Here is a 25,408-nt window from a genome sequence, read left to right as displayed (position 1 = left end):
CTGTATTAATGCGATGTCGATGTCTTCCTCTAAGAGGAAGACGAGCAGATTAGCCGAGGCACACTTCGAGTGCTGCAGATTTATCTGCGTTACCCTCAGCATGATCTGCTTGCGTGGGGGGTTCGTCAGCCCCCGTCGGACCGTCGATCGTCATCTCCTCCAACAGCTCGTTGGCGGCGTCGATTGGGTCAAGGTCGTCGTACGGTTTTGCAGAGCGGAACACTTTTACTTTGGCATTCCTGACTCCGAACCACACTTTGTAATCGGCCTTTTTCAGTGCTTCCAGGCACTCCTCGTTTATGCGGAGTAGTACGGGCTGGCTGTTTATCTGAGGTTCCTCCTCCTTTATAACAACCCAGTCGTCCATGGGAATCCCGGGGTTGTGAAGGCGCAGGAAATGGACCAGCTTGTCCTTCTCCATGCGGATCTTCGGCAACCAAATGCGAGCGACCGGTCTCCTGGGAATCTCGTCGTAAGGGATAGTCTTGAGCTTAACGCCCTCCCAAGCGTCGCTGATCTTAGCGACGCACGAGCCGAGAAAGTCCTTAGAGAACTGGTCCATGCAAGCTATTACGTGGAACCCACGGACCACCTGAGATGAATCAAAGTGGGGAGTGAGTCCTGGGTGCTTGCCTCCGGTCTCCACGAGATGTTCATAGACCATGCCCGACAGCCTAGCCTCCACACTGGTCCACACCTCCAGCGTTAGTTTGCCGCTAGCAGAATTGCCATCCGCCAGCGCAACACGTAAGTGACTCCTGGCCACGTCACTGAAGGGCTTCGCAGTACGTGGCCCGCCGGCTGACGGTTGCTGTACCATTTCCTCCGTATGTTGCTTGGCGTCTGCGCTCTTACCCACTCTGCTCCACTTCTTATCTTGTTCGACCTCGTCTTGAGATCGGTTGCGTTTTAGAGCGTTGGGCTTCGCCTTCTGCTCGTCAGCCCGGCGTTTGCTGTTGTATTTATCAACAATCGCCTGGTATTTAGAGAGGTCTTTTTCATCCCGCTCGTCGACAGTACCGGGCTCCTTATTCTTGGCAATCTTGCCGAGAATATGCATGGCCTTCTGGTACTGGCTCTTGAGCAGGACACCCGTGGACCTTCGCTTCTTAGCCGGTTTCCGGCGACCGATATTGTTGTCGGTTTTCGACGCTGAGGGCTTCGGGTCAGGAGTACTATGTCTGGTACTCGCTACACCCAGCTTGACGGCAGTGGGTTCTAGGCTGGAAGCCACTAGTCCGTCTGACGCCCCGCTCCGGGAGGTCCCTGCGGTTGGTTTCAGCACAACGGTGCTACGGCTGGCACCAAGTGTACTGCCCTCGACGGCCACTGTCTCCTGGCTGGAGGCCAGCAGCTAGTCCTCAGATGATCCGCCTGGCATCATTGCCTCCTCTCCTATCGTCATTTTAGTTTTTTTGTTAATTGAGTCCATGTCTTGGTCCCACAAGTAGTCCGGGAAGAATGTCCACCCTGGCTGGCCCGGCCGCCAGGGTAAGGGTCTTATTTGAAACTGAAGGTGCCCAAGGTATTCAGAGTTCGCATACTAAAGACCAAGCTCCCCATTGGCCACGCAGCCCTCGGCGTTTGCTGTTCCACCTTGGCTTGGGGTCCTATTAGCACCTTCTGCGGTGCAGGGAGGACGATCCCCGGGCTGTTGCTTCAGTCCATCCCCCCGCCAGATCTACTTGCCCCTAACACATGACCAGCAGACAAGCAGATCCTCGTCAGTTGGATGGGCCTACTCCCAGCCCGGCCCTACACACTCTTGGCCCGCCCGAAGACGGTTTCCAGCGGCCACCACGCGGAGGTCGTGTGAGGACTTGCCGAATTATGGAACTTTAACCTGAAGCATAACCCGGGTACATATTTTGAGAAAAACCGAAGGTAAAAATATAGTAAGGACCGGGACTGTAAATTTAGCGATGCGCTGGATAAATGGAAAGTATACGCGAAGGAGAAACTTTCAATTACACAGTTATGGCAAGACATTGACCTCAACACACCTAAAATAAGACGAAATCTACTTGGCTTTTGAATCCTTTTCTACATTTTATATATTTCAGGGCTCGTCGCCGCGTCCATGCAAGTAAAGACAAATAAGATATGAAATGGCGACCCTGCAGTAAATTTTGGATTTGAGTTGTTCGTCAATGAGTTGATCACGAAGAACGCCATTTCATTCAAGTTGCGCCAATGCGTGAAGCTATTTCATAAAACAGTCCACCATTGGATGATAGCATTGATCACTCAGTTCTCAGCAGATCACTGGCACTGACAGTGATACTATCTGCTTCATTGAGGTCGTTCGTCAAAAATTCGGTTTTATTCAGATTCACTCTCAGACCGTGCTACATGAGGCGATCAATCCACTTTTTGGCAAGTTATTCGAAACCAGATTTTTTTGAGATGCTAAGATGCTGCTATGTCCCGAACAAAGTGGATTACGAGAAGGCGCTTCCTTGATGAACGCTGGCAGAGACATCGCGGTAGAGCGATTTAACCCAGCATAAGAATTCCTTTGGCACTAGGTGTTGTCGCAGAGCAGACCACATAAGTCTGTGTGGCATATTGTCAAACTCATTCCCTAGAAGTAGTTGTAGTAGTTCCGAAGTTCTTAACAAACGTTCGTTATTTGAACAAGGTTGTCAAAAATGCTTTCCCGCCTGTCAGATGGTATTCTACCTTCCTCAATAACGCAATTAAAGAACTCACTAAGCCGCAGTATTCGGTCCCAGTTGTTCTTATTTGCGATTTCGTCAAGTCCTGTTGCCTTCCCCGATTTCATTCGTGTAATTGCTTCTTCGACTTATAAGCGATGGAATGCTTGTGAAGGATGGCATTCTTGTAAATTTGTCATTTGGCCAATGTTTTATCCAAGAGAAACTTATAGTAGAAGTATTTCTTCTCACGGATCTTCCTTTGGACATCGTCATTAAAAAACCAAATGTCTTAGTTAATGAATTGCTTACCAGGTTTTGTATATCCAAGGATTGCATAGGTCGCAGATAACCTAGCTGCAGGCTTCGTTTTTTGATAAGGATCCGCTTCAGCTTTGAGGTTGAACAAAGGGAAAAAGCGACCTTCCGCTATGATATCCCAGTGCTCTAACCACAGAGTCATCCGGTCACTAAGTGGATCTTATGCACTTTATAAAAGCTCTCTGAGCTTCTTTATACCGATTCAAGCCAACGGTTAAATCAGAGCTAGTTTGAAGAAATCTTCTCTGTTTTACCAAATCCGAGTTCCACGATTGTGTTTTACCCTTCCACGATTGTTTTTTATACTTTTCCATGATTGTTCTGTAAAACAAAACCTTATTACAGTCGATTTACTGTCTGTCTGTCCGTGAGTCCACGCATTTTTCTCAGAAACGGTTAAAGCGATTGACATCAAATGTAGTTAAAAGGTGGGAACTGTGAACGCTCACGCTCATTTTACGTCGAACTGAAGGGAAGTCCCAATACATGTAAAAAAGGGTGTAAATTCTTTTGCATATCAAATGAAAGGTCTCCGCTAGTACTTTCCAAAGCCTATCCCAGTTTTAATATTTGTTGGAAAGGTGTGGAGTGCGGAGCGTCGAAAGTGATCATTTCTATTACAGACCCATTTTCAGAAACTATCGAATTGAAAAATCAGGAGGCTGCCACTATATGGTGCCTAGGCTCCGATATACCCTCCACATCGATATTTCCTCAAATAAAGGTAATAATAGTGTATTACTATAATTTTTAGTAATTGATTACAAAACCCCCCTTAAAGTCATCCTAACGCCACAATGTAGGTTATAGCATGGCGCATGATCCTACCAAGTTTGGTGAAAATTGCACTATTACTAACAAAGTTACATAATAAGGTCAAAATTGCCGCTTTGGGACAAGTTCAAGACTTTGAATGTCACCATCACGCGAAAGTGAATATTCTCACATAATATATGCATACATTATGTATTAGATAATAATGGGACAAATGTTCACTCAAATGTTTTTATAAAAAAAAATACACAAAACCTTTCATATCTGAAGTCTTCAGCTTGCGGTTTCCCCACTTGTTTGGTTTATTGAGTGTGCAGTTCTTTTTGAAAGTTTCCCTAATGCTAGTTGCGATCATCTTGGTTGTTTTCTCAATTCTACCAATGAATTTGATGCACCTCTCAGGGATCTAAACTCGAACCCTCAGTTCTATTTTATATATTAAGATATATTAATCTGACTTTCGCATATTCCGAAGTAGAGTTATTGGAGGTGGATCCATGCCCATCACGAATGCGCTTGTAATCCGAGAGCACAATATCGTTTGATACTCTCCACTCTCCGATAAAAGTCGCAATCTCAGGGGTTGCCACCGTGATGTCGATGACTTTTCGCTGAAAAAGGGAGTTCATTGCCAAATTGAGGATTTGTAATTCGACTCCTATCAGATACTCTAATAGTCTCGATCCTTTTGTGTTGACGGTAGAACAAATATAGTGGGCGTGACCATCACATCCTGCTGAATACCCTCATAGATTTACTCTTGGCATATTGGATAACTGTAATGAATGTTCCACTGGGAACTTCACCCTAGTCGTAGAAAATGTAAGCAAAGTATCAAAGAACCTTCTCATCTTCCTGTTGACTTCTTATGGTTAATTTAACCGCTGTGGAGTCGCCATTACATGTGTCGATTAACAAGGTAGCCTAGAGAACCAGATTATGGTCTAACACTTCCATTGGTGATTTGGCGTGTCGGGGTTTAAACCACTAACTTCCACACCAACATAGTACATAGTAGTTGCATGTATCATATATTGAAGCCATTGACCGATGGCTGATTAGTGCAGTAGCTGCTTTCGTTCATTTGAGAAATATTTTGCCTCATCAACGCTTCAGATGAAGATGCCCCACACGTCTCCTTCACTTGCTGCACAAAGCTTGGTGACTTGAGGTGATGAAGTCTCCACAGCTAGAAGGAGTTTCCTTCTAGGCTATCACTTACTATCTAAAAATAGGTTAATTTTTGTCGTTATACAAAACCCATTCATCGGCCTTGACAGTCTGGCTGCAAATGAAGTTGAAGGCTTAACATAGCCGCAGATTCGCCGGGCCGTCCTGTCTCCGCAAGTTTGGCACAACCTGGAGGTTGTGGTTTACCCGAGGGTGGTTGGAGGAGGTTGGAGGCATTGTTTTGCAAATAGGCGGTTTGTCCGACAGGACAGGGGAAGGACCCTTGGCATCAGCAGGTGGTGCGGGTAGAATAGGTTTGCTTCGGCTCGTCCCCAAATGAATGAGTTTGAGAAAGAGAGCCCTTCAGTCAGGGTTGAAGCATCACGATCAAAATTTTATAATAATTTGTGTTTCATTTTGTTGTTGATCTTGCCAGAGTCCCTTTTTCCCAAAACAAGTCTAGTTGAAAGTACGGATCGTTTCGTATTCCAAGTTCACGGTTCTCTAAAGAGGGAGAATCCAACACTTGGAATCTGAACAATAGCAAAAAGAAGAAATAGGACAAAAGAAGAACGGCCTGCAAATAATTATTTTCAAGAAGGGCGAAAGGCTTACGCAGACACTCTTCAAAAGTTACAAGCTGATCAGAAATTGATAGAATTGGGTGAGTAGGAGTAGGAGAGTAGGAGAAGTTTGGCATTCGAGGCGGGAGACAACCACCCCAAATTCATTGATGATGATTTCAAAGTGTGTGTAACTTAGGAGGGCGGATAGCGCGACTCCTATTAGTAAGAACATTGGGTAATAGTGTAAACAAATGCAATTAAGGACATCATTGGGTGAGGCATATATATTTTTTAAACAATGAGACGCACTATCTCTACGAGAGAAGAAATTTGAATTTGCCCAATTGGACTGCAGATTTTAGAAAAGCCACTAGGATTGAACTGGTTTGGAGATGATAGCAACGGTAGGATAACTCCGAAGGGGGCATCAAAAATCGCACACTAATGACATGTATTGAGAAATGTATACGCCCAGAACATCATTGGTCCATACCAAAGAGGCTTCACTCCAGGCAAATCAGCAACAGATCAGATTTTCTCTCTGCGGCAAGCGTTGGAAAAACTGTTGGAATATGGACAACAGCTGCACCATCTGTTCATCGACTTTAAAGCCGCCTATGATAGCATAGCCAGGGTAAAACTGTACACGGCCATGAGAGAATTCGGTATCCCGACGAAATTAATAAGACTGACTAGGCTGACCCTGACCAATGTGCGAGGCCAGATAAAACAGCAGGATCACTCTTAAGAACATTCGACATCAACAACGGTCTACGACAAGGGGATGCCCTATCATGCGTCCTCTTTAACCTGGCCCTCGAGACGGTGATCCCTGATGCTGAGGTAAATGCAAGAGGAACAATCCTCTTCAAGTCCACCCAACTACTGGCCTATGCTGACGATATCGACATCATGGGAAGAACCACCCGAGACGTACAAACTGCCTTCATCCAGATCGAGCAGGCGGCATTCAGCGCGAGATCTTGGGCTGCACATCAATGAAGGCAAGACAAAATATATGGTGGCAACGTCAGCACCGAAGACGAATCAACCAACAACATCAAACCGCACTGGTCAAACACGAAGAAGAATAAGGATAGGAGAATACAACTTTGAGACCGTTGACAATTTCTCCTATCTAGGATCGAAAATCACAACCGATAACAGCTACGATGATGAAATCTGTGCACGGTTGTTGTCAGCCAACAGAGCCTATTTCAGCTTATAAAAACTGTTCCGCTCGAATCGTCTCACCATAGGGTCAAAGCTCTTAGTGTACAAGACTATGATCTTGCCAGTCCGCCAATGACGAAATCTATGAACGATACCATGACCATCCGGTTGTGGATAAAATCCGGCTCAATAGGTTACGGTGGGCGGGTCACTTAATCTGTATGGATGAGGATGATCCCACCTGGAAAGTCTATAAGGGCAATATCTATGGTAGAAAAAGAAGACGAGGCAGACCCTGCCTAAGATGGAGCGATGGCGTAGGTCAGGACACCAGACAGCTTTTAGGGATATCGAATTGGTGGACCTCGGCGCAACGCCGGGATGTCTGGAGTTCCTTATTAAGGCAGGCCTAGACCGGATACCGGTTGTTGCGCCGTTGATGATGATGATGATGATTGAGAAATGTGTGACGCCAAAACACGAATAATTAAATTATTGCTTAACACAGTTCCTTCCCGATGGCTGCTCTGAATCTGTCTTTGTACCCGGAGCACAGATCCTTCGAGAGCCGAAGGGTAAGCGATATATTTCACGTAGATTTCAGATCCCACAATCCCATGAAGGAGGTACTGGGGTCAGAGTCAAATTGGATCACGAAAAAAGGCAAGAACCCGATACAAAGTAAATTCTACGAACTCGATCGAAACCGAAAAATGGGGCGGGCGCGAAATTTGAAAGAACCCTAGCGGGAAGTAATATTTTAGGATAGTCCCGTGGGGGTGGTTTTATTTGCTATCTGGCACCTTTCATAAAAATATTTATCATTTGCATTGTATAATTCACAATTCAGGCACATCAATTCAACGTTGTGTCCAGTGATATATGTAATACGAGTACCATAAAACTTAAACTTTGTTTTCACCTTAGACCCCACAATGCTGATTGCGTTTTTACCTTTTTGCGCTTGTTTTTGCATCCTCTGACCCACTACAAATCTTAGTTGATTTCTTCATGTCTGTACTTTGTTTTAGAACAATGTAAAAACGGTCTGAAAATTGAAATTAAGTGAACGGAGAGGAAGCATTGTGAAACATGCAAACAAGAAGTGGAACCTTGTAACCATTGCGTGTCATTTTCAAACAATCAGAAATTTCTGGACAAGTTTTCGTTGGGCTCAGTTGGGGTAAATAATCGTAAAGGCCAACATTTTTTGTGAATTTATTATGCCCATTGTACATATATACATATGTGGAACCAAGTAACTAACTACTCGTTCTGACCAGATCTGTCCGCCATTGTATAAAGACATTGTAAGTTGTACACTATGTGCGCATGAAAATGCGTCCCTATGTGAGTGAAAGTTTATTGTTCATAATCCGTTTACCGAAAAAAATTAAAAATGTGTTTTGAATTACAACTGAGTCTTTTTTTTTGAGCCATGTTAAGGTAGCTTCAGTATTTAGCAATTTTGACAGAGATATGGAGGTATGGAGGGTATTTCGGAGCCTGGGCACCATATAGTGGCAGTCCCCAGATTTTTTTCAAATTTTTCCGTTGTGTAGTTTCTGAGAATGGGTTCGTTAAAAAAATGATCACTTTCAACCCCCGCACTCCCCACCTTTTCAACAAATGTCAAAACTAAGACCGGCTTCGAAAAGTACTAAACATGACCTTTAATTTGATACCCCACACAACTATATTTTATGAAAAAAAAATTTACACCCTCCTTTTGCATGTATGGGGACCCCCCTTAAAGTCGACGTAAAAAGATGTAACTCATTATATGCATGAGCGTTCACATTTCCCACCTTTCTACCAAATTTGGTGCCAATCGCTACAACCGTTTCCGAGAAAAATGCGTGTGACGAGCAGACAGACAGACAGACAGACAGACAATGCAAGGGGGCAAATACTGCTAGAGACATTCTCGCGTTTAAATGTCGTACTTGCGAACTCTGGGGGAGCCAACACATACCGGAGGGGAGAATTACAATTGGTAGTAGACCTCAATTTCGTCAGTGACACCCTTATCAAAGACTTGCAGTGGCATGTTAGCGAAGAGTACACACACAGCGATCATCAGGCTATTGTCTTCCAAACCTCGCGTAGGAATTATATGGAGCCACCAAAAAGAATAACTATGAGCTGGGTAACTAACAAATTCGATGCAGAAACGTTCAAGGAGGTACTTCTAGATGACACATTATTATCGGGAAGCGCACAAGAAAAAGCTTTACAGGTCGCGGAAAAATTGCAGCGGGCATGCGATGCCTCTATGCCACGGTGTAGCGCTTTCCGAAAACGAAATCCCAATTTCTGGTGGAATTCAGAAATTGAGGAATGTCGGAGAAACTGCCTCAGAGCTATGAGATGCTCCCAGCGCAGAAGAAATCAAGCTGAATTCGTTGAGCTGCACATGCAATACAAGGACGCGAGGAAAAAAATTGCAAGTAGCTATCACGAAGAGCAAATCCGAACATTTCAAGCGGATGTGTACTGAAGCTGATTCTGATCCATGGGGTGGCGCCTACAGGTCTGTAATGTCATCACTGAAAGGCAAGCGCTCCCCACCGATTACCTGTCCGAAATTACTACAAAACATAGTGGACACTCTCTTCCCAGATGATGTGAACTACACAAATCTGCCTAGAGTCCATGTAAACCCCAACGAAATTCCGGTAGTGGTAGAAGAGGAAATTTTTGATGCAGCAAGGAAATTCGTTGAAAATAAGACCCCAGGGCAAGATGGAATCCCGAATATCGCCCTGAAAGTGGCAGCCAGGTCAGCACCAAGTATGTTTGCTAAAGTTTTTACAGCATGCCTTAGAGAAGGAGAATTGCCCGAGCAATGGAAGCTGCAAAAGTTGATTCTTATTCCGAAGCCAGGTAAACCATTGGGAGACCCCTCCTCATATCGACCGATATGTTTGGTCAATACCATTGGTAAACTATTTGAACGAGTATTATACAACAGGCTGCTCGCTGTTGCGGAAAAGGAAGGAGGACTATCCGACAAGCAATTCGGGTTTCGTAAGGGGAGATTAACCATCGATGCAATCAACATGGTGACTGGCCTGGCTCGCGCTGGAATACAAGATGACAAGATGCTGCGCAGTGGTGACACTCGATGTAAAAAATGCATTCAACACTGCAAAGTGGACGAAAATCGTAGAGGCTCTAACCAAACTACAGGCTCCGAAGTACATTGTGCGCATCGTTGTTGCATTTCTTCTTGGAAGAAGATTATATTGCGACTCGGACGATGGAGAGAAGTTATTCCCAATGACGTGCGGCGTACCACAGGGGTCTGTCTTAGGTCCCTTACTGTGGTTAATTATGTACAATGGAGTGCTGACGCTACGTCTTCCTAACGGCGTGACAACTATTGGCTGATATTGGGGTAACAATAGTGCCAAAACGCCTAGACGAGATCCTGGTTGAAAAAGTCCGGTCTATCACTTGCTGAACACAAAATGAAACTAGTGCTAATCAGCAAAAGAAGGAAAGACACGACCGTGAAAATTAAAGTTGGTGAAAAAACAATTTACTCCCAAGAGTCGCTTAAATATTTGGGAGTAATGATTGACAAAAGACTCAACTTTGAGTGCACTGCAACTAAAGCATCTTCCATCGCTGTAACGACCTCGAGGATACTACCGAACATTGGTGGACCAAGACAAACTCGACGTCGTCTTATTTCAAGGGTAGTTAGTTCCGTGCTACTCTACGCAGCTCCAGTTTGGGCAACCGTTCTGGAAAACAAATCAAACTGCGGAAAACTAGGAATGTTGTATCGACTAAGTGCACTCCGGGTATGCAGTGCTTATCGAACGACATCAGGAGAAGCAGCATATGTACTGGCAGGGACAATCCCCATAGACATCTTGGCGGATGAAGGTCGGCGTCTCTTCGACAAAATGTATGCAATCGGGGAGTCTATTGTACTTCGACGGGAACTAGCACGGCGGGAATCCATCGCAAAATGGCAAAAGAGATGGAACGAGGCACAAACTGGCTGTTGGACCTACCATATCATTCCACACATTCGAAGATGGTTTGAAAGGAGCCACGGGGAACTAAGCTACGAGCTAATGCAGTTTTTAAGTGAACATGGAGGTTATCGGGCTTATTTATATCGATTTGGACACGACGAGTCACCATACTGCCCAAGATGTGGTAACGTGGCTGAGAATGCGGAACATGTTGCATTTGAGTGCCCAAGGTTTACAGCACACCGAACTAGGCTGGAGGCGATCGCAGATAGGCGCTTAACACCTGGAAATATAGTGGAGTTTATGTTGGAATCAACAGAGGCTTGGAATCAAGTGGTAATTGAGCTGAAAATGATTCATAAACGGCTAAGGCATGAAGAACTGTGAAGAAAGCAAGAAAGAGAGCAAACAATAATGTGCCGCAGTTAAGAACTGATCCAGCCCCGCGATGCAATGCTTATAGCAGTCCCGTGGGGAGAGTGGAAGAAGAAGGAGGTGGTTTTAGTGAGTAGGAGTCTCACATAACTGCATGGCAGGAGCCAGCAGTAGGTTTTGAACCTTTCCACCTTCCAACGATGAAAAAAAAAAGACAGACAGACAGACGGACAGACATGTGTCGAGCTATAGGGCAAAGAGCTATCATGGCCGAAACCGAAAAAGATTTCAGGCTGGTCTGCAAAATCTTTGGATGAGCACACTTTCGTAGAGGTGTGGTTAGATCAACCTGATAAAGCAGGCGCCTGTACAGAAAGAGCCGTCCATCTGGCTCAATGCATCGCCAGAGCATGTAACGCGGCTCAGAGGGCGGTAGGTAGGGTCGATCAGGGGCAAAAAGAGTGTGCCTATAAGACAGCCCGCAAAAACATCAAGCTCGCCATCCAGCGAAGCAATAGGGAGTGCTTTAAGGAGCTCTGCTCAGAAGCGGACATAAACCCGTGGGGGGTGCCTACAGAATCGTGATGTGACGATTCAGAGGCCGTTCATCTCCGCAGATTACGTGTCCCACCCTCTTGCTAAAAATCATCCAGCGGTTATTCCCCCAGCAAGAGGAGAGCACCGACATATTCCAACCACCTCTGAATGTGACGGCAATTCCTCCAGTCACCAGAGACGAGCTGTGAGATATCTGCGGTAGAATAGGAGACAATAAAGCGCCGGGCCTGGACGGAGTAATGAATAAGGCACTTAAGCTTGCCGTGAATGTTGTTCGCTGAGTTGTTCGAAGCGTGCATTTCCGAGGGGATATTTCCAGCGGCATGGAAGCGGCAGAAGTTGGTACTTCTGCCAAAGCCTGGTAAACCTCCAGGTGAACCACCCTCATACCGACCCATATGTCTCCTGGACACGGTGGGGAAAATGCTAGAGCGGGTAATCTATAATAGATTACTCCCGGTTGTTGAGAGCCAAGGCGGCTTTTCAGATCGGCAGTATGGGTTCCGTAAAGCCAGATCAACCATTGATGCCATCAAATTGGTTACTGGCTTGGCCGAAGATGTAATTCACGGAAAGGGTAATACCAACAAATATTGCGTGGTAGTAACCCTAGATGTGAAAAATGCATTCAATTCGGCCAATTGGAATCTAATACGGAAATCTTTAGCGAAGGTTGGTATTCCCGCCTATCTCGCTGCTATCGTCGATAGTTATTTAACTGAACGGAAGCTCTGGTATGACACCGATGACGGACCCCAGGAGTACGTTGTTTTCGCGGGTGTCGCACAGGGCTCCGTATTAGGCCCACTACTGTGGAACATCATGTACAACGATGTACTTAATCTTCCCCTTCCGGAGGAAGCCACAGTGGTGGATTACGCTGACGACACAGCACTGGTTGTTGTCGCAAAGCATCTCGAAGGTGCTGAGTGATACTCAAGTGAGGCAATCGGTGCTGTCAAAAGTTGGCTAAAAAGCTCTGGTCTGACACTTGCGGAAGAAAAAACGGAAGCGGTCCTCATCACTAAGCGCCAGAAGAGAAATTACGCCTGTATTAGGATCGGGAATCATATCATCACTTCCAAGCCGACCATCAAATACTTGGGGGAGGTGATAGACAGGAAGCTTAGCTATAAGCAACATGTGCGGTATATTTGCGACAAATAAGGCAGATGAGATGGCGAACATATACAATGCGAAGCCAACCTCTTCCTCATCGCGGACGAAGAAGCCTGAAAGGGAGAGATCCATAAATAGAGGGCAAGAGCGGTGGGAACGCGCAGCAAAGGGTCGGTGGACTCACAGGCTCATTCCTGCCATCAAGGAGTGGTTGGAGAGACGACACGGTGAGATTAATTATAATCTCGACTAGTTTCTCACGGGGCATGGAGGATATCTCCAATACTTTCACAGGTTTCAATTGGAGACCTCACCCGACTGTCCGAATTGCAATGGAGTCCCAGAGGACCCAGAGCATGTATTCTTCCACTATCCGAGATTTTTGGAAGAAAGGAGGAATCTAGAGGAGACTCTAGGAGAGGTGATGGTACCAAAAAACCTGGTGCCGAAAATGCTAGCACATCAAGAGAATTGGGATGCGATCAACTGCATGATCGCATCTATCCAAAATAAACTGCGAAAAGCAGAGGAGAGGAGAAAAACGCGGTCACGTGCGCCGCGTATAGAAGAAAGGTGACAAAGCTAGAGTGAGCTGACTCCACCCTGTGATGTAATACCTTGTTGTTTCTTTTTCGTTGGTGTGAATATTTATTCTTGCAAATATCGATGTTTCGGGAACCACTTGTTCCCTTCATCAGTGCTAACAAGTTTGCTGTAAACAACAAGTTTTTATTATTTCAGTTAAAAAGGGGATTCCCCGGATCCGGAATTGAAATTTCAATATAAAAAGAGATAATAGGGGGTTGCTTAATTTTCGCCCCGGGCCCGGATTATCTCTATCACCCTCGTATCTGGTGGTGGTGGGAGTATGTAATACAAAGAATACTCCTAGGACTAATTTCTTGGCTTTTTTCTAAAGAACCCGATTTCCCATTTATGTACCACAAACTCGACTCGTCTTAAGAAGTAATGTCACTTTATCGCTTCGGCAATTTCTTTCCATCCACAAACTGTTCTAGACTTTCCTTCTTCACCTGTTCAGACCAATATCACATTACCAGAAGCCATTTATTCGAATGTGTTTTCTGATATTTCCCCAATGTACGCATAAAGTTGAGAACGAATTCTCGAAGAGGTTGTACTTTGGCGCGCCGATATACCTCGGCGTTTTTTCCAACCTTCTTAGTTTTCCAATTATAGGAAAGACCAGTGCAGTATCTTAATATCCGGCGTTCGAATGCCTCACATTTGGACATGGTTCGGGTGGAGCAAGTGATCCACGTGGGCGCTCCTTAGCAGATAATGGGTCTGATCAGGGTCTTGTAGAGAGTCAGTTTGGCCTTGGTGCTGAGTCCTACCTTCTTTCGAAGAAGAAAGTAGATCCTACTGAATGCACCGCGTGCCTTACCGATCGCGAGCTCAAGATGTGGCTTGAACTTAAGGAGTTCGTGAAGTTTAACTCCTAAGTACTTAATGCTCTGGGAATTGCTCACTATAGTGTTTCCGATCTTCATTTTCAAGCGTTTAGCTATTCTATGGATTCCTCTAGAACCTAGGTATCTAGCTTTCCTCCGGAAGGTGCAGAATTGCGTTTTCGCCTCATTAATCTTAATGTCCCATGCCAGGTAATATTTGCCAAGGTCTTTCAAGCATCTCTCGACCGCTTTGGCTGCCCTGTTGGGGTGGAGGCTTGAAGCGAAGATGAGAGTATCATCGGCATATTGAACAAGTTCGGTGCCGGGCTCGGGAGTTGGGACGTCAGCCGTGAAGATATTATAAAATGTGGGTCCAGAAATGGATCCTTGCGGTACTCCCGATGTTACCGACAAGAGATCGGAGAATTCATTCCCCACGCTGATGTAGAAATACCTATCTTCGAAGAAGCTTAGTACAATTCTAATGATCGGAATTGGGAACTCAAGATCTATCAGTTTGTGTATTAGTCCGTTTACCCATACGGAGTCAAAGGCCTTTTCTAAGTCTAATGCACATGCTACGGTCGGTTTATTATTGACGTTAAGTCTTGCTACGACGGTGTCGTGAAGGTAGCTAAGTGCATGTTGAGTTCCGTGCTTACTGCGGAACCCGAACTGATGGTTCGGTATAATCTCTTTGATGTTGCAATATTGGACTAGCCCGATTGTCCATGCTCTCTCAAAGAGTTTGCCTAAATTGGATAGTAATGAAACGGGTCTAAAGTTTTTAGACTCAGTAGAGCCGCCTTTTTTCCGGATCGCAATTATTTTAGCTACTTTCCAGGTGGTGGGAAAGTAGTCATTATTTATGCAGTTATTAAATACTGCCAGCAAAAATTTGATGGAGACTCGGGGGAGTTGCCTAATTACGTAATTAGGAATTTCGTCAGGTCCGGCTGATTTTTTACCGTTTAGGTTTGAGGTCAAGGCGGTGAGTTGTGATAAACTCAGGAATTGTTGCGAATCCGTTGGTTTTACCGAGGAGTTCGTTTGGGAGAATGTGGTTAATTTATTTGAATGTCTAGAGACAAAGTCGGCGATAGTTGTTTTAACCATCGACACTATTGCCGGGTTACTTTGAGGCGGAGGGGTATTGAGCTGAGACTCAAATGATTCCGCAAGTACTTGCGCCTTTCTGGCGTCTCCGCAGATTGGTTCCTTGTTCCTGGTAAGAACGAAATTACGGGACTTATTTTTCCCCGCTAGCCTATTTATATGTTGAAACATATCTGGCCCGGGCTTAATATCTGCGAGATTACGGGTTAGTTCTTTATTGCGGAATTGCGCCACCATTTCCCGGATAATTGTACTCAGGCAATTAATCCGGGAGAGCAATACTTTGTATTCAGCATTAACTTTATTTCCATTTTTATGGAAGTTGCGCTTGAGGTTCCTGCGCCAAATCTGTCTGACCTTCATATGTAGCATGATGTCATGTGGGAGTTTGTTGTATACAAACTCATCGACTTTGATCACCCTGGTATTTCTGCCTGTAGCAGTATTGATGGCGTCCGTGGCCAAAATGATTGCTTCGTCGATTTCTTTGTCCGACAGATTGCGATCTGTGGCGAGTTTCTTCAAGTTCAGCCTTGGTGCTAAATCTGACTTGAATTTGTCCCAATCAGTGTGGGCGAATGACCTTATCTTAACTCGCTTCTGCAGTTGTGAAGTTGAGGCCATTTTGAGTTCAACTGCAAAATGGTCGGACATGCCTGGCAAGGTTTTACAGGAAGTTACCTGAAAACTTTGTTTGGTTTCATCAGACAGCAGGAAAAAGTCAATGATGGATTGACTAGCGGGTCTTGTCGGCGAATCCGGCGAGACCACCTCAAGGTTGGCTGGCGTAAAAGGGTCGTGGATCCACTTATACAGGGTTTTACCATTTAAATTTTCTGCCTTATCGCCACAGGATTTGTGCCGTGAGTTAAAGTCGCCACCGAAGATAAGATATTTGGATTTTAACTGGAGATCACCCAAGACCTTTAAGTCATGGCCTAGTTGCTCACTTCGGGAATTGCATTTGATATAAACGGAAACTACCAAAATCCGTTTATTATCGATAGTTTTAACTATTGCCGCTGCAGCGGAACAGACTAGTAGACCTTCGATGACGACTTCCTCAAAATGGTAGTCTTTTTTGACTAGAAGGGCAGCGCCCGTGTTGCTGTTGTGCCGAATAGTGGTATATCCGGTGAAATTGACATTGTGTCTGTGGTTTACGTGGGTCTCCGAAACGCAAAATATGTCTGCTTTCAGAGTATCAACCAACGCTTGGGTAGTGGCACGTTGGGCGTGTGAGACCAGGGACGCGGAGTTAAATGTGACTATATTTAACTCCATAAGTTTATCAATAATTGGATTGCGGCAATCTGCCGTTGCTCATTCGTTTGGGCGGAACCGAGGCTTTCGACCAAGTTCTTGAAGGCCAGTTTGTTGCCTTGTGGAGCTTGAGGTGCAGCTCTAGGAAGAGTATTCCTAGCTGCTTGGGCGTACGATACACCTGGCCGGGACAAGCTTTGTGACATCTGTGTCACCGTTTGCTTGGTCCTCGCCGTTTCTGCATTTTTTCTCACCCTGCCAGCTTCCCTTCTGGCAACCATATCTTTGTATGCCGGGCATCCGCGGTAGTTGGCAGGATGTCCGGTCTGGCCGCAATTGCAGCAATGCGGCGCCTCCGCCGCTGGTACGGGGCATTCCCCGCGGACGTGTTTTTTTGCGTACTTCACGCACCTGTACACAATCGAACAGTTAGGGGCAATGTGCCCGAAATTCTGGCAGTTGTAGCACTGCACTTCTTCAATTGGCTTGACTTTCTCAAGCGAAATCTTCTGGTGAAATATATGTTTAATTTTTTGTACTTCACTGAGCTCTTGGGAGGGCTCGAAAGTGGCTATGAAAAGTCCCGATTGTGACCTCATCGGGAGTGCCGGGTTCTGGCTATGCAGAAGCTTATCTGCTCGCGTGACTAAGTTGGCCACGGTTTTCAATTTTAATTGCGGGTAATCTTCGTTGAGCTCCCGCAATATGTCCGCTGGATCTGTCTCCCTGTGGAGACCGCGAATAACCAGCGACTTAGTTCTTAGGGTCGGTGGGGTGCTGGTGGTGGCGTGAAGCCCTTTCTCTCTTATGAGAGCGAAAATCGCAGCATGGTCTTCAACCGTCTCGGCGAAGATGAGGGTCTTGTCAGCCCTCGTGTTCTTCAGGGTTGCTTTCAACCCTTTTTCTTTAATCAGTTTTAAGAACTGTGGTACATTCAGTTTGTACCCAGTTATCGGAAGGATTTTATTTTTTTTGGGAGTAGCTGCTTGGGGAGAGGATTGTCGGGTGGTTGGTGGGGCACTTACAATCGTGGCACTAACCTTATTCCTATTTGATGTCTTCTTCTTCCGCACTACAAAGTTGAAGGGGTCTCCTTCCTCCTCCTCGATGATGACCTCCGGGCACATGCCGTCATCTTCTTCTGGCTGCTGTTGTTGCTGTGGTTGCTGCTGCTGCTGTCGTTGCTGCTGCCTGCTGCTCTTGTCGCTGTTGTTTCCGTTGCTGCTGCTGCTGCTGCCGCTGCTGGTTCAATAGTTGCTGCTGTTGCTCTTGATGGGCCGGCTGCATCGCGGCCATGTTGGCTGCTTTCATTTCAGCCATCTCCTGCTGTAGCTCCTTGATGAGCGCCAACTGGCACTCCAACTGCTGGGTCATGTCGGCCTTCTCTTGTTCGAGCTCCGCAATCCTGATGCGCAGGCTCGAATTTGCGTCCATCTTGGTTGTAAGGCCCGTTGCTCCCTTTTCCTCCGACGAAATCTCTTCTGGGAGAATCAATTTTGTTCTCTTGGCGGACATCCTGTCCCCGAGCCCGTCCTTGGTTCACTCTGAAAATAAAAGAAATTTTCCTTTATTTGCTTCTTTTATTTTTGTTGACAGTGTCCAATTAATATTGGTGCCACTGTTAGAGGAACAATACTTCCTTTGGTTGTGGGTAAAAAACCCACACGCTGGTGTGTCCAGACCAGTGTCCTTTGAAGATTTCCGCCTCCTCAAAAAAAAAAACAAAAAAGACAGACGGATAGACAGACAGACAGTAAACCGATTTTAATAAGGTTTTGTGGGTATCTGAGTGAAATTATACGGTGTTTCCAACGATTAATTATCTGAAATAATAAAAACTTGTTGTTTCTTTTTCGCTGGTGTGGATATTTATTCTTGCAAATACCGATATTTCGGGAACTACTTGTTCCCTTCATCAGTGCTAACAAGTTTGCTGCAAACAAGTTTTTATTATTTCAGTTAAAAAGGGGATTCCCCGGATCCGGAATTGAAATTTCAATATAAAAAGAGATAATAGGGGGTTGCTTAATTTTCGCCCCGGGCCCGGATTATCTCTATCACCCTCGTATCTGGTGGTGGTGGGAGTATGTAATACAAAGAATACTCCTAGGACTAATTTCTTGGCTTTTTTCTAAAGAACCCGATTTCCCATTTATGTACCACAAACTCGACTCGTCTTAAGAAGTAATGTCACTTTATCGCTTCGGCAATTTCTTTCCATCCACAAACTGTTCTAGACTTTCCTTCTTCACCTGTTCAGACCAATATCACATTACCAGAAGCCATTTATTCGAATGTGTTTTCTGATATTTCCCCAATGTACGCATAATGATTTCATGCTCGAGATAACTAACTCTTGAGTTGGCCACGATGCTTGAGTACGCATTCAAAATAATGCATATCGAAGTATAATTTCTCGCAATTTTCCAGGTAATATTGTCGTTTTTCTGCTACACGCATACACAGGTGTGCAGTTATTAACTGTTTCCTGCTTACGATCGGTTGCTATAATGATGCAGAACATTATTACCGCGTAAACTTGCATTCAAGATCATAATTTGATAAAACATTGGAAATTGTTTAGTCACTCAGCTTAAGTTGAGCAAATAATAGCATAACAGAAATAATAAGAACAGCATGGATGTGGTGCTAAGCGTTCGTCTTGCAGGATTAGCAATTTGCTACGGTCCTTCAATAGCAGAGGAACTAATGATCTGTGAAGAGTGACTCCGAAGCATCCATGGAAAATTTCTTTGTTTGTCTTTTATTGGAAAGATTACTGCTAACTAGAGACACTCGGGGGGTCGACAACATAGGCCATAGTTGATAGGCCACATAAATTAAAACATTTTGTACCATCAACAAACACTGTAACCAATTTCAGCAGATTATCTCTTCGGGTCCCTTCAGAGCCATAAAACATTTTCATTCCCATTATTTAAGCCATCGTCCAAGTACTTATTAGCCCTGTCGCACGTTCTTGTCACAACGCAAGCCAGCATGGGGGAGGTTCCGCATAATAGACGCTTCCGTTATATTTAGAGAGATGAAAGCAATAGCTTGACGTTGGTTGTGCTAACACAGCGGCTAAAAGATATTACTCGTACTTTGCTTGGACCACAAGGCAAGAAGTACTGAATCATATTAAAAACACCATGCAGTGTTGCGGTGGACCACCCGAGTTGTGTGACCGACTTGCTGCCTCCGCTCAGCAGTGAGCACTTCGTGAAGTTGTATCTAAAGTCTTGCATCCCAAAAGAACGGATCAATTTCACAGATGGAGAAGAATCACGACCCGGCTGAAATTCGATACCAAATTGGTTGACGATCTCCACGGGAAGGCTGATTCTTAGTGGTGTTTAGATAGAAAAAAACCCATCAATGCGGTGGTGGATATGGGGAATGTGACAACCTTAGATGCATTGTCACTAGATATCATACGAAAGGTTGTGGGTTATTCGAACAATGACTGATAAATCATCGACAGAAAATTGATATTTCTGTGAAAGCTAAGCAATTGTGGTATTTAAATTTGACACTTATTATTATGTCCGATATAATTTTCAACGTCATTTATGCTTTTCAGATAATATTTGACAAATTTTTCTTGTTTCAGAAATGCAGGATGGGTCTTTACGGGGGCCTAGGGAAGACACGCTTCCTAAGAAAATTATGGTAAGTAGTACTTTCAATTTGATTCGTAAGTAAATAAGATTTTAAGACAATTGTGATTATTTTAATTGCTCGCGACTTAGTACAACTCATGAGATAAAGATGAATTCCTCCGATTCTTCGGCAGAAAGAGTACAGTATTGCTTCAAGTATAATTTTTTTTTTTTTTTTTTTTTTTTGGGGTAGGGTAGGTGAATGCATTTACGCACACAGTGTTGGACTCCCGATTCGGTACGTCGTCGGACTACCAACTAAACACCTCCCCATCATCAGAGAGCTAGCCTGGAACCGTTTGTCACATTACTTCGGGCCAGCCCCCGAACTCTCCCGCCTTGCGGAGCCTTCAAATCAGGGAATTCCTTTCACCAACGGGAGGGGAGAGGAGAAAGGGAACTGTCAGTTCAAGGAACCCCCTGCCATCCGGCTCCTCCACCGGTCGAGTTCTATCTTCTTAGCAACGAGAAGGGCCCGAACGTAATGGGCAACACGGTTCTAGCTGTCAGCAGTCCTCAGCATCTCTTCCACAATGTTGTCTGGAGAGAGATCCCCCTGTGTTTAAATAGAGCTGGTGACGAACCCCATCCCACCTTCCACAAGAAAAAAAAGTGTGGTGGGCATCGTCCACAACTCCATTGCAAAACACACAATCCGGAGAACGCGCCTTTCCAATCTTGTGCAGGTAAGACTGAAAATTTCCATGCCCACTTAAAAATTGGGTAAGGAAATAGTCAGTCTCACCATGCTTCCGATTCAGCCACGCACCTAAGTTACCGATGAGCCGCGCAGTCCATCTGCCTCTAGTTTCATTTTGCCAAGAGAGCTGCCACTCGTCTAGAGTGTGTTGCCGTTCTTCGCGAGCAACCACCTCCCTTGGCTCATCTCCCTTGCGCTTGTATATGGCCTGACGCTCCCTAGCAAGAAGGGCAACGGCGATAACTCCCGCGATCACCATCACGGAAGGTTCAGAGAGCAGTCTTGTTCGCTGCTGCTTGGATTTGCTCAGAAAAGCTCATCTTTGAGTCAAGTGTCAACCCGAGGTACTTTACCGCTGATTTTGACTCGATTATCGACTCGTCGAACGATATGGGATGCAGGGTCGGAATTCTCTTCTTAGTTAGGATGACTACTTCGGTTTTTTCCAGTGCAAGGTTGAAACCATGAGTATTCATCCATCCGCTTACCCGTCGCATCAATATGCCGAGTCTGCTTTGCGCCTGTTCGACAGTGCGTCCAGCAACAAGCGCTGCGACATCATCTGCGTAGCCGACCAGGCGCGACTCTTCTGGCATGTCGAGTTTAAGCAGACTGTCATAGGTAGCGTTCCAGAGGTCCGGCCCTAGGGTGGATCCCTGTGCTACCCCCGATGTGACCTCCATCCACCTTTGACCCTCTAGTGTTTCATAGAGCAGGGAGCGGTTCCTCAGATAGTCCCTCAAAATCCGTAAGAGATAGTTCGGCACGTTGAAGGTATTGTCTAGTCTGCCTAGAATGTCTTTCCATCTTACGGAATTGAAGGTGTTTCTGACGTCAAGCGTTACGAGGAGCACCACCCGTCGAGTTCGGCGGCTATGTGCCTCTGCTCGTTGAACGGCGTCCACGACCTGCATGACAGCATCAATTGTCGATTTCCCTGCCCTAAAACCAAACTGCCGGGGAGATAAATCTCCGGCAGCAAGTATCGCTTCAGCGAGTCTACTTCTGATGAGCTTTTCGAGCACTTTCCCAGCAGTATCAAGCATACATAGTGGGCGGTATGAAGACGGCAGTTCGGGATTGCCTTTCCCTTTGGGGATCAGCGCAAGCCTCGCAACTTTCCAACGAGCAGGGAAAATGCCCTCTTTCAGGCAAGCGTTGAATGCGCCGAGCAGTAGGTCTGGCCGGTGTTGGAATACCAGTTTGTACACCTCTGCTGGAATACCATCGGGTCCTGGCGCCTTCTTGTTTTTCATAGAGAGGACTGCCTGTTCCAACTCTTTTACAGAGAAAAGTGGACAGTCCTCTGCGCTCTCCGCGCCGACGTCACCATCCCATACAGGGTGTGCAGGGAAGAGTGCCCTCACAATGCGGTCCATCTGTTCGGCCTTAAGTGAACAGGGTTTCCGTAGAGCCCCGATTTTTCGGGTTACAAGTTTGTAACCGAGTCCGAGTATAATAACATACAGTCGGGAGACCGGAAGCTGGACGCTTCATGTATAGAAGGTTATGTGTTTCCCTATGTGTCAGCAGCATTTTACATAAATAGATTGCTCTGGAATAGCTATATATATATAGCTAATTCCATACGCTTCACACTTGGAGTGTGGGAGCGCTCTCCTAATAACAGCAAAGGGTGAAAGGGTTGGGGATAATTAACTTCTTCATGTGTGGGTGCACTTTACAATTCAAGTTCGGAAAGTATTAATCGAGACCATTCATTTGATACCCCACATGACTACATACAATGAAAAAAATTTTACATCACCCCTTTGCTTGTATGTCCACCCTTTAAACTCCACCTAAATCTACGTCACTGTTTGCTGTTTGCGCGGGATTTCCTAGTTCCCATATGTCACCAAATTTGGTTCGGGTCGGTTTAGCCATTTTGAAGACAAATTCGTGTGATAGACAGACAGACAGAGAGAGGCTTGCGGATGTCAGTTAGCGCTAACAAATTGAGTGCAGTCTACAAGAGGGCAGCCTTCAGAGCTATCTCAGATGATACAGCGTTCGTCATCTCGGAAGTCATGCCGATTGACATCTTGGCAGATGAGATGGCGGACATATACAATGTTAAGCCAATCTCTCCCTTATCGTAGACGAAGAACGCTGAGAGAGAGGAATCCATAAGAAGATGACAAGACCGGTGGGGACGCTCAGTGAACTCACAGACTCATTTCTGCCATCAAGGAGTGGTTGGATAGACGAGAGACGAGGTATGAAGCTCTTGGGGGTTTAACGTCGTTACCTGCCGTGTGGGTGTGGATACGCAATTCACGCTGATAAAAACTCACTTGCCGAGATTGGCCAGTGAATCGAAGTCAATGGGAAACGACGGACGTTGGCCCGGTACGCTAGATGCCGACTTGAGAGCCTCTCGACTCCATGTCAAACTCAACTTCAAGCATAGCCCACCGGCGATTTGGACGTAACCACAACCATCATAAAACTTTAAAAAATGTTAGGTCATGATGGCTTTACGGTTTCTTACCAGGGCAGAGGCAAATAATCAGACGCTGCCTTAGCTCTGCCCTGGGAAAAAAAAATTATATACAAGTATGACACCTTCTAGATCGGAGGTAGAGCAACCATCGGGCCGTAATGGAGAAGGACATCCAGGCACTGATAAATAGCTGTATAACCGTGGCACGTAGCTGTGGTTGTCGCACTATACCCTACCAGAAGGTAATTGGCAGCGATAAATGACTTCCGCTATAGGAGTCACAGCTGCAAAGATATTGTTGATAATCTGTATCACCCTTGACTTGGATGATGGCGAGGTGTGAGTAATGCCTGTCTCCCGCAGGCACTCTATCGAGTAAAAGCGTAAGGATGTAGATTGGATCACCACGAAGAAGAAGGTTCGCCGAAAGCTTGGAAAAAGAGGTCGGCCTTATTGGAGAGGTCAGACGAAGATGAAGACGGATATAAACCGCCAGCATCAGCCTATTAGCAGAGGCAGTATTCAGACTGTTGACAGCAGGGCTAGTAACAATAGGGTTAGTAATGTGTCGACTTGAGGAGCAGGTTGCACTGAAGCGGCAAGGTATGCGCCAGTTCGCATAATAGGCCGAAGTAATGCAGGAGATGTCAGGCCGCGTCCTACCTACTGTCACAAACCATTCTCGTGAAAAATATGAATGTGGCATTAGCTAGTGAGCCGTATCGAAATCACACTGGTGGCGTTTGGGCCAAAGACCAAACGGGTGAAACAGTGGAATGGGCTTTCAGGAAATAATGGAGCATTCGAAGCATGGATTCACCAGAGCAAAAGTGAAAGGAATCCATAGGAATAGCTACTATACTCAACCCAGTGTTACACTTGCCGAGCATAAGTAAATTCTGAACGCTCTGATTCTGGACGCAAGAAGAAATTGGCCAAAAATCATGGTAAAAAAATCTAACGTCTCGGTTCTTCAACAGATCAGCCCGAAAACGAATGTGAAAAAACGTGTTCTGTTCGAAGCATTCGCAGAGCTAGCCGTGGTCCACGCAAACGTCGGGACCTCGTACTTTTTTACAGAAAATTGTCTGAGGTCTACAGTAGACTCGACATACCTAAGCGCTGTTCTAGCCAGTAGAATTGCTTTACAAGTCATTGAGAACTCACTCACAGTGACCGCCAAATAACCCGCATGGAGAATAAGAGCAAATCGCTGGCAGAATACCGTGCCGACGGCGAAAGCTTTTGAGAGGCACGCGTTTTCCGCGGTGGATAAACCTGATATATCCTTGAATGATGTGGCCAGAGAAACAAGTCATGCAAATCATCCGATGGGTGCAGGAAGTATACGAAGCCACTATGTCTAAAAAGCAACTACCCCACAGTAGTTGCAACAAAAAAATAGCAAATTTGCGGGCTGCATATTTCCAGGCAAGGAGGGCTTCATCAGAGACTTAGAATAAAGTCTGGCAGCGACAGCGGTAAAAAGAATTGCTTGAAACAGTTGTGTGATATTATCCCTTGGGGTGGGTCCTATGTTTCCTGAAACAGATTGTTGGCACTCTGTTTTTTTGTTTTTACGGGGCACGGAGGATATCGCCAGTGCCTGTACAGATTTAAACTGGACACCTCACCCGACTGTCCAAATTGCAATGGAATTCCAGAGGACCTAGAGCAAGTATTCTTCAAAGATTTGTGGAAGAAAGGAGGAGTCTAGAGGAGATGCTGGTACCAGAAAATATGATGCTGAAAATGGTAGTGCGTCAAAAGGATTTAAATTCGGTCAACTCCATGTTCGCATCTATCTAGAATAAAATGAAAAAAGCAGGGGAGGGAAGAAAAGCGAGGTTACGTAAGCCGCGTAGAGAAGAAAGGAGATGAAGCTAGATTGAGCTGACTCCACCTCGTCATGTAATATGTTATGGTGTTTCCACAAAAACTTTAAAAATGATAGCAAAGTTCAAGGATGAGTTTTGGACCTTGGCTATATGTATATAGTCGGTCTAGACAGTATTCACCATTTCGAGGTAAAATATTTGAGCGGTGGGGTTCATCGAGTTATTATGGCTTATTTTTCTATTTCGGAGAACAATCAAAG

The 25,408-nt window shown here is 45.4% G+C and overlaps 1 protein-coding gene across 2 annotated transcripts in view; it reads left to right on the top strand.

The window, feature by feature from the left end:
• Nucleotides 1-25,408, top strand: part of LOC119655603 — a 209,265-nt gene that overhangs the window by 112,364 nt on the left and 71,493 nt on the right. For both annotated transcript variants that reach the window (XM_038061559.1, XM_038061560.1), the window contains exon 2: nt 20,116-20,174. In XM_038061559.1, the coding sequence (XP_037917487.1) occupies nt 20,118-20,174 (57 nt within the window). In that variant the 5' untranslated portion in view covers nt 20,116-20,117. The remainder of the gene's footprint in view (nt 1-20,115; nt 20,175-25,408) is intronic.

Source organism: Hermetia illucens, chromosome 4 (assembly GCF_905115235.1).
Source record: "Hermetia illucens chromosome 4, iHerIll2.2.curated.20191125, whole genome shotgun sequence".
NCBI classification, from domain to species: Eukaryota; Metazoa; Arthropoda; class Insecta; order Diptera; family Stratiomyidae; genus Hermetia; species Hermetia illucens.
Note: the sequence above shows the minus strand (reverse complement) of the source record. Positions and strands in the feature narration are given on the sequence as shown.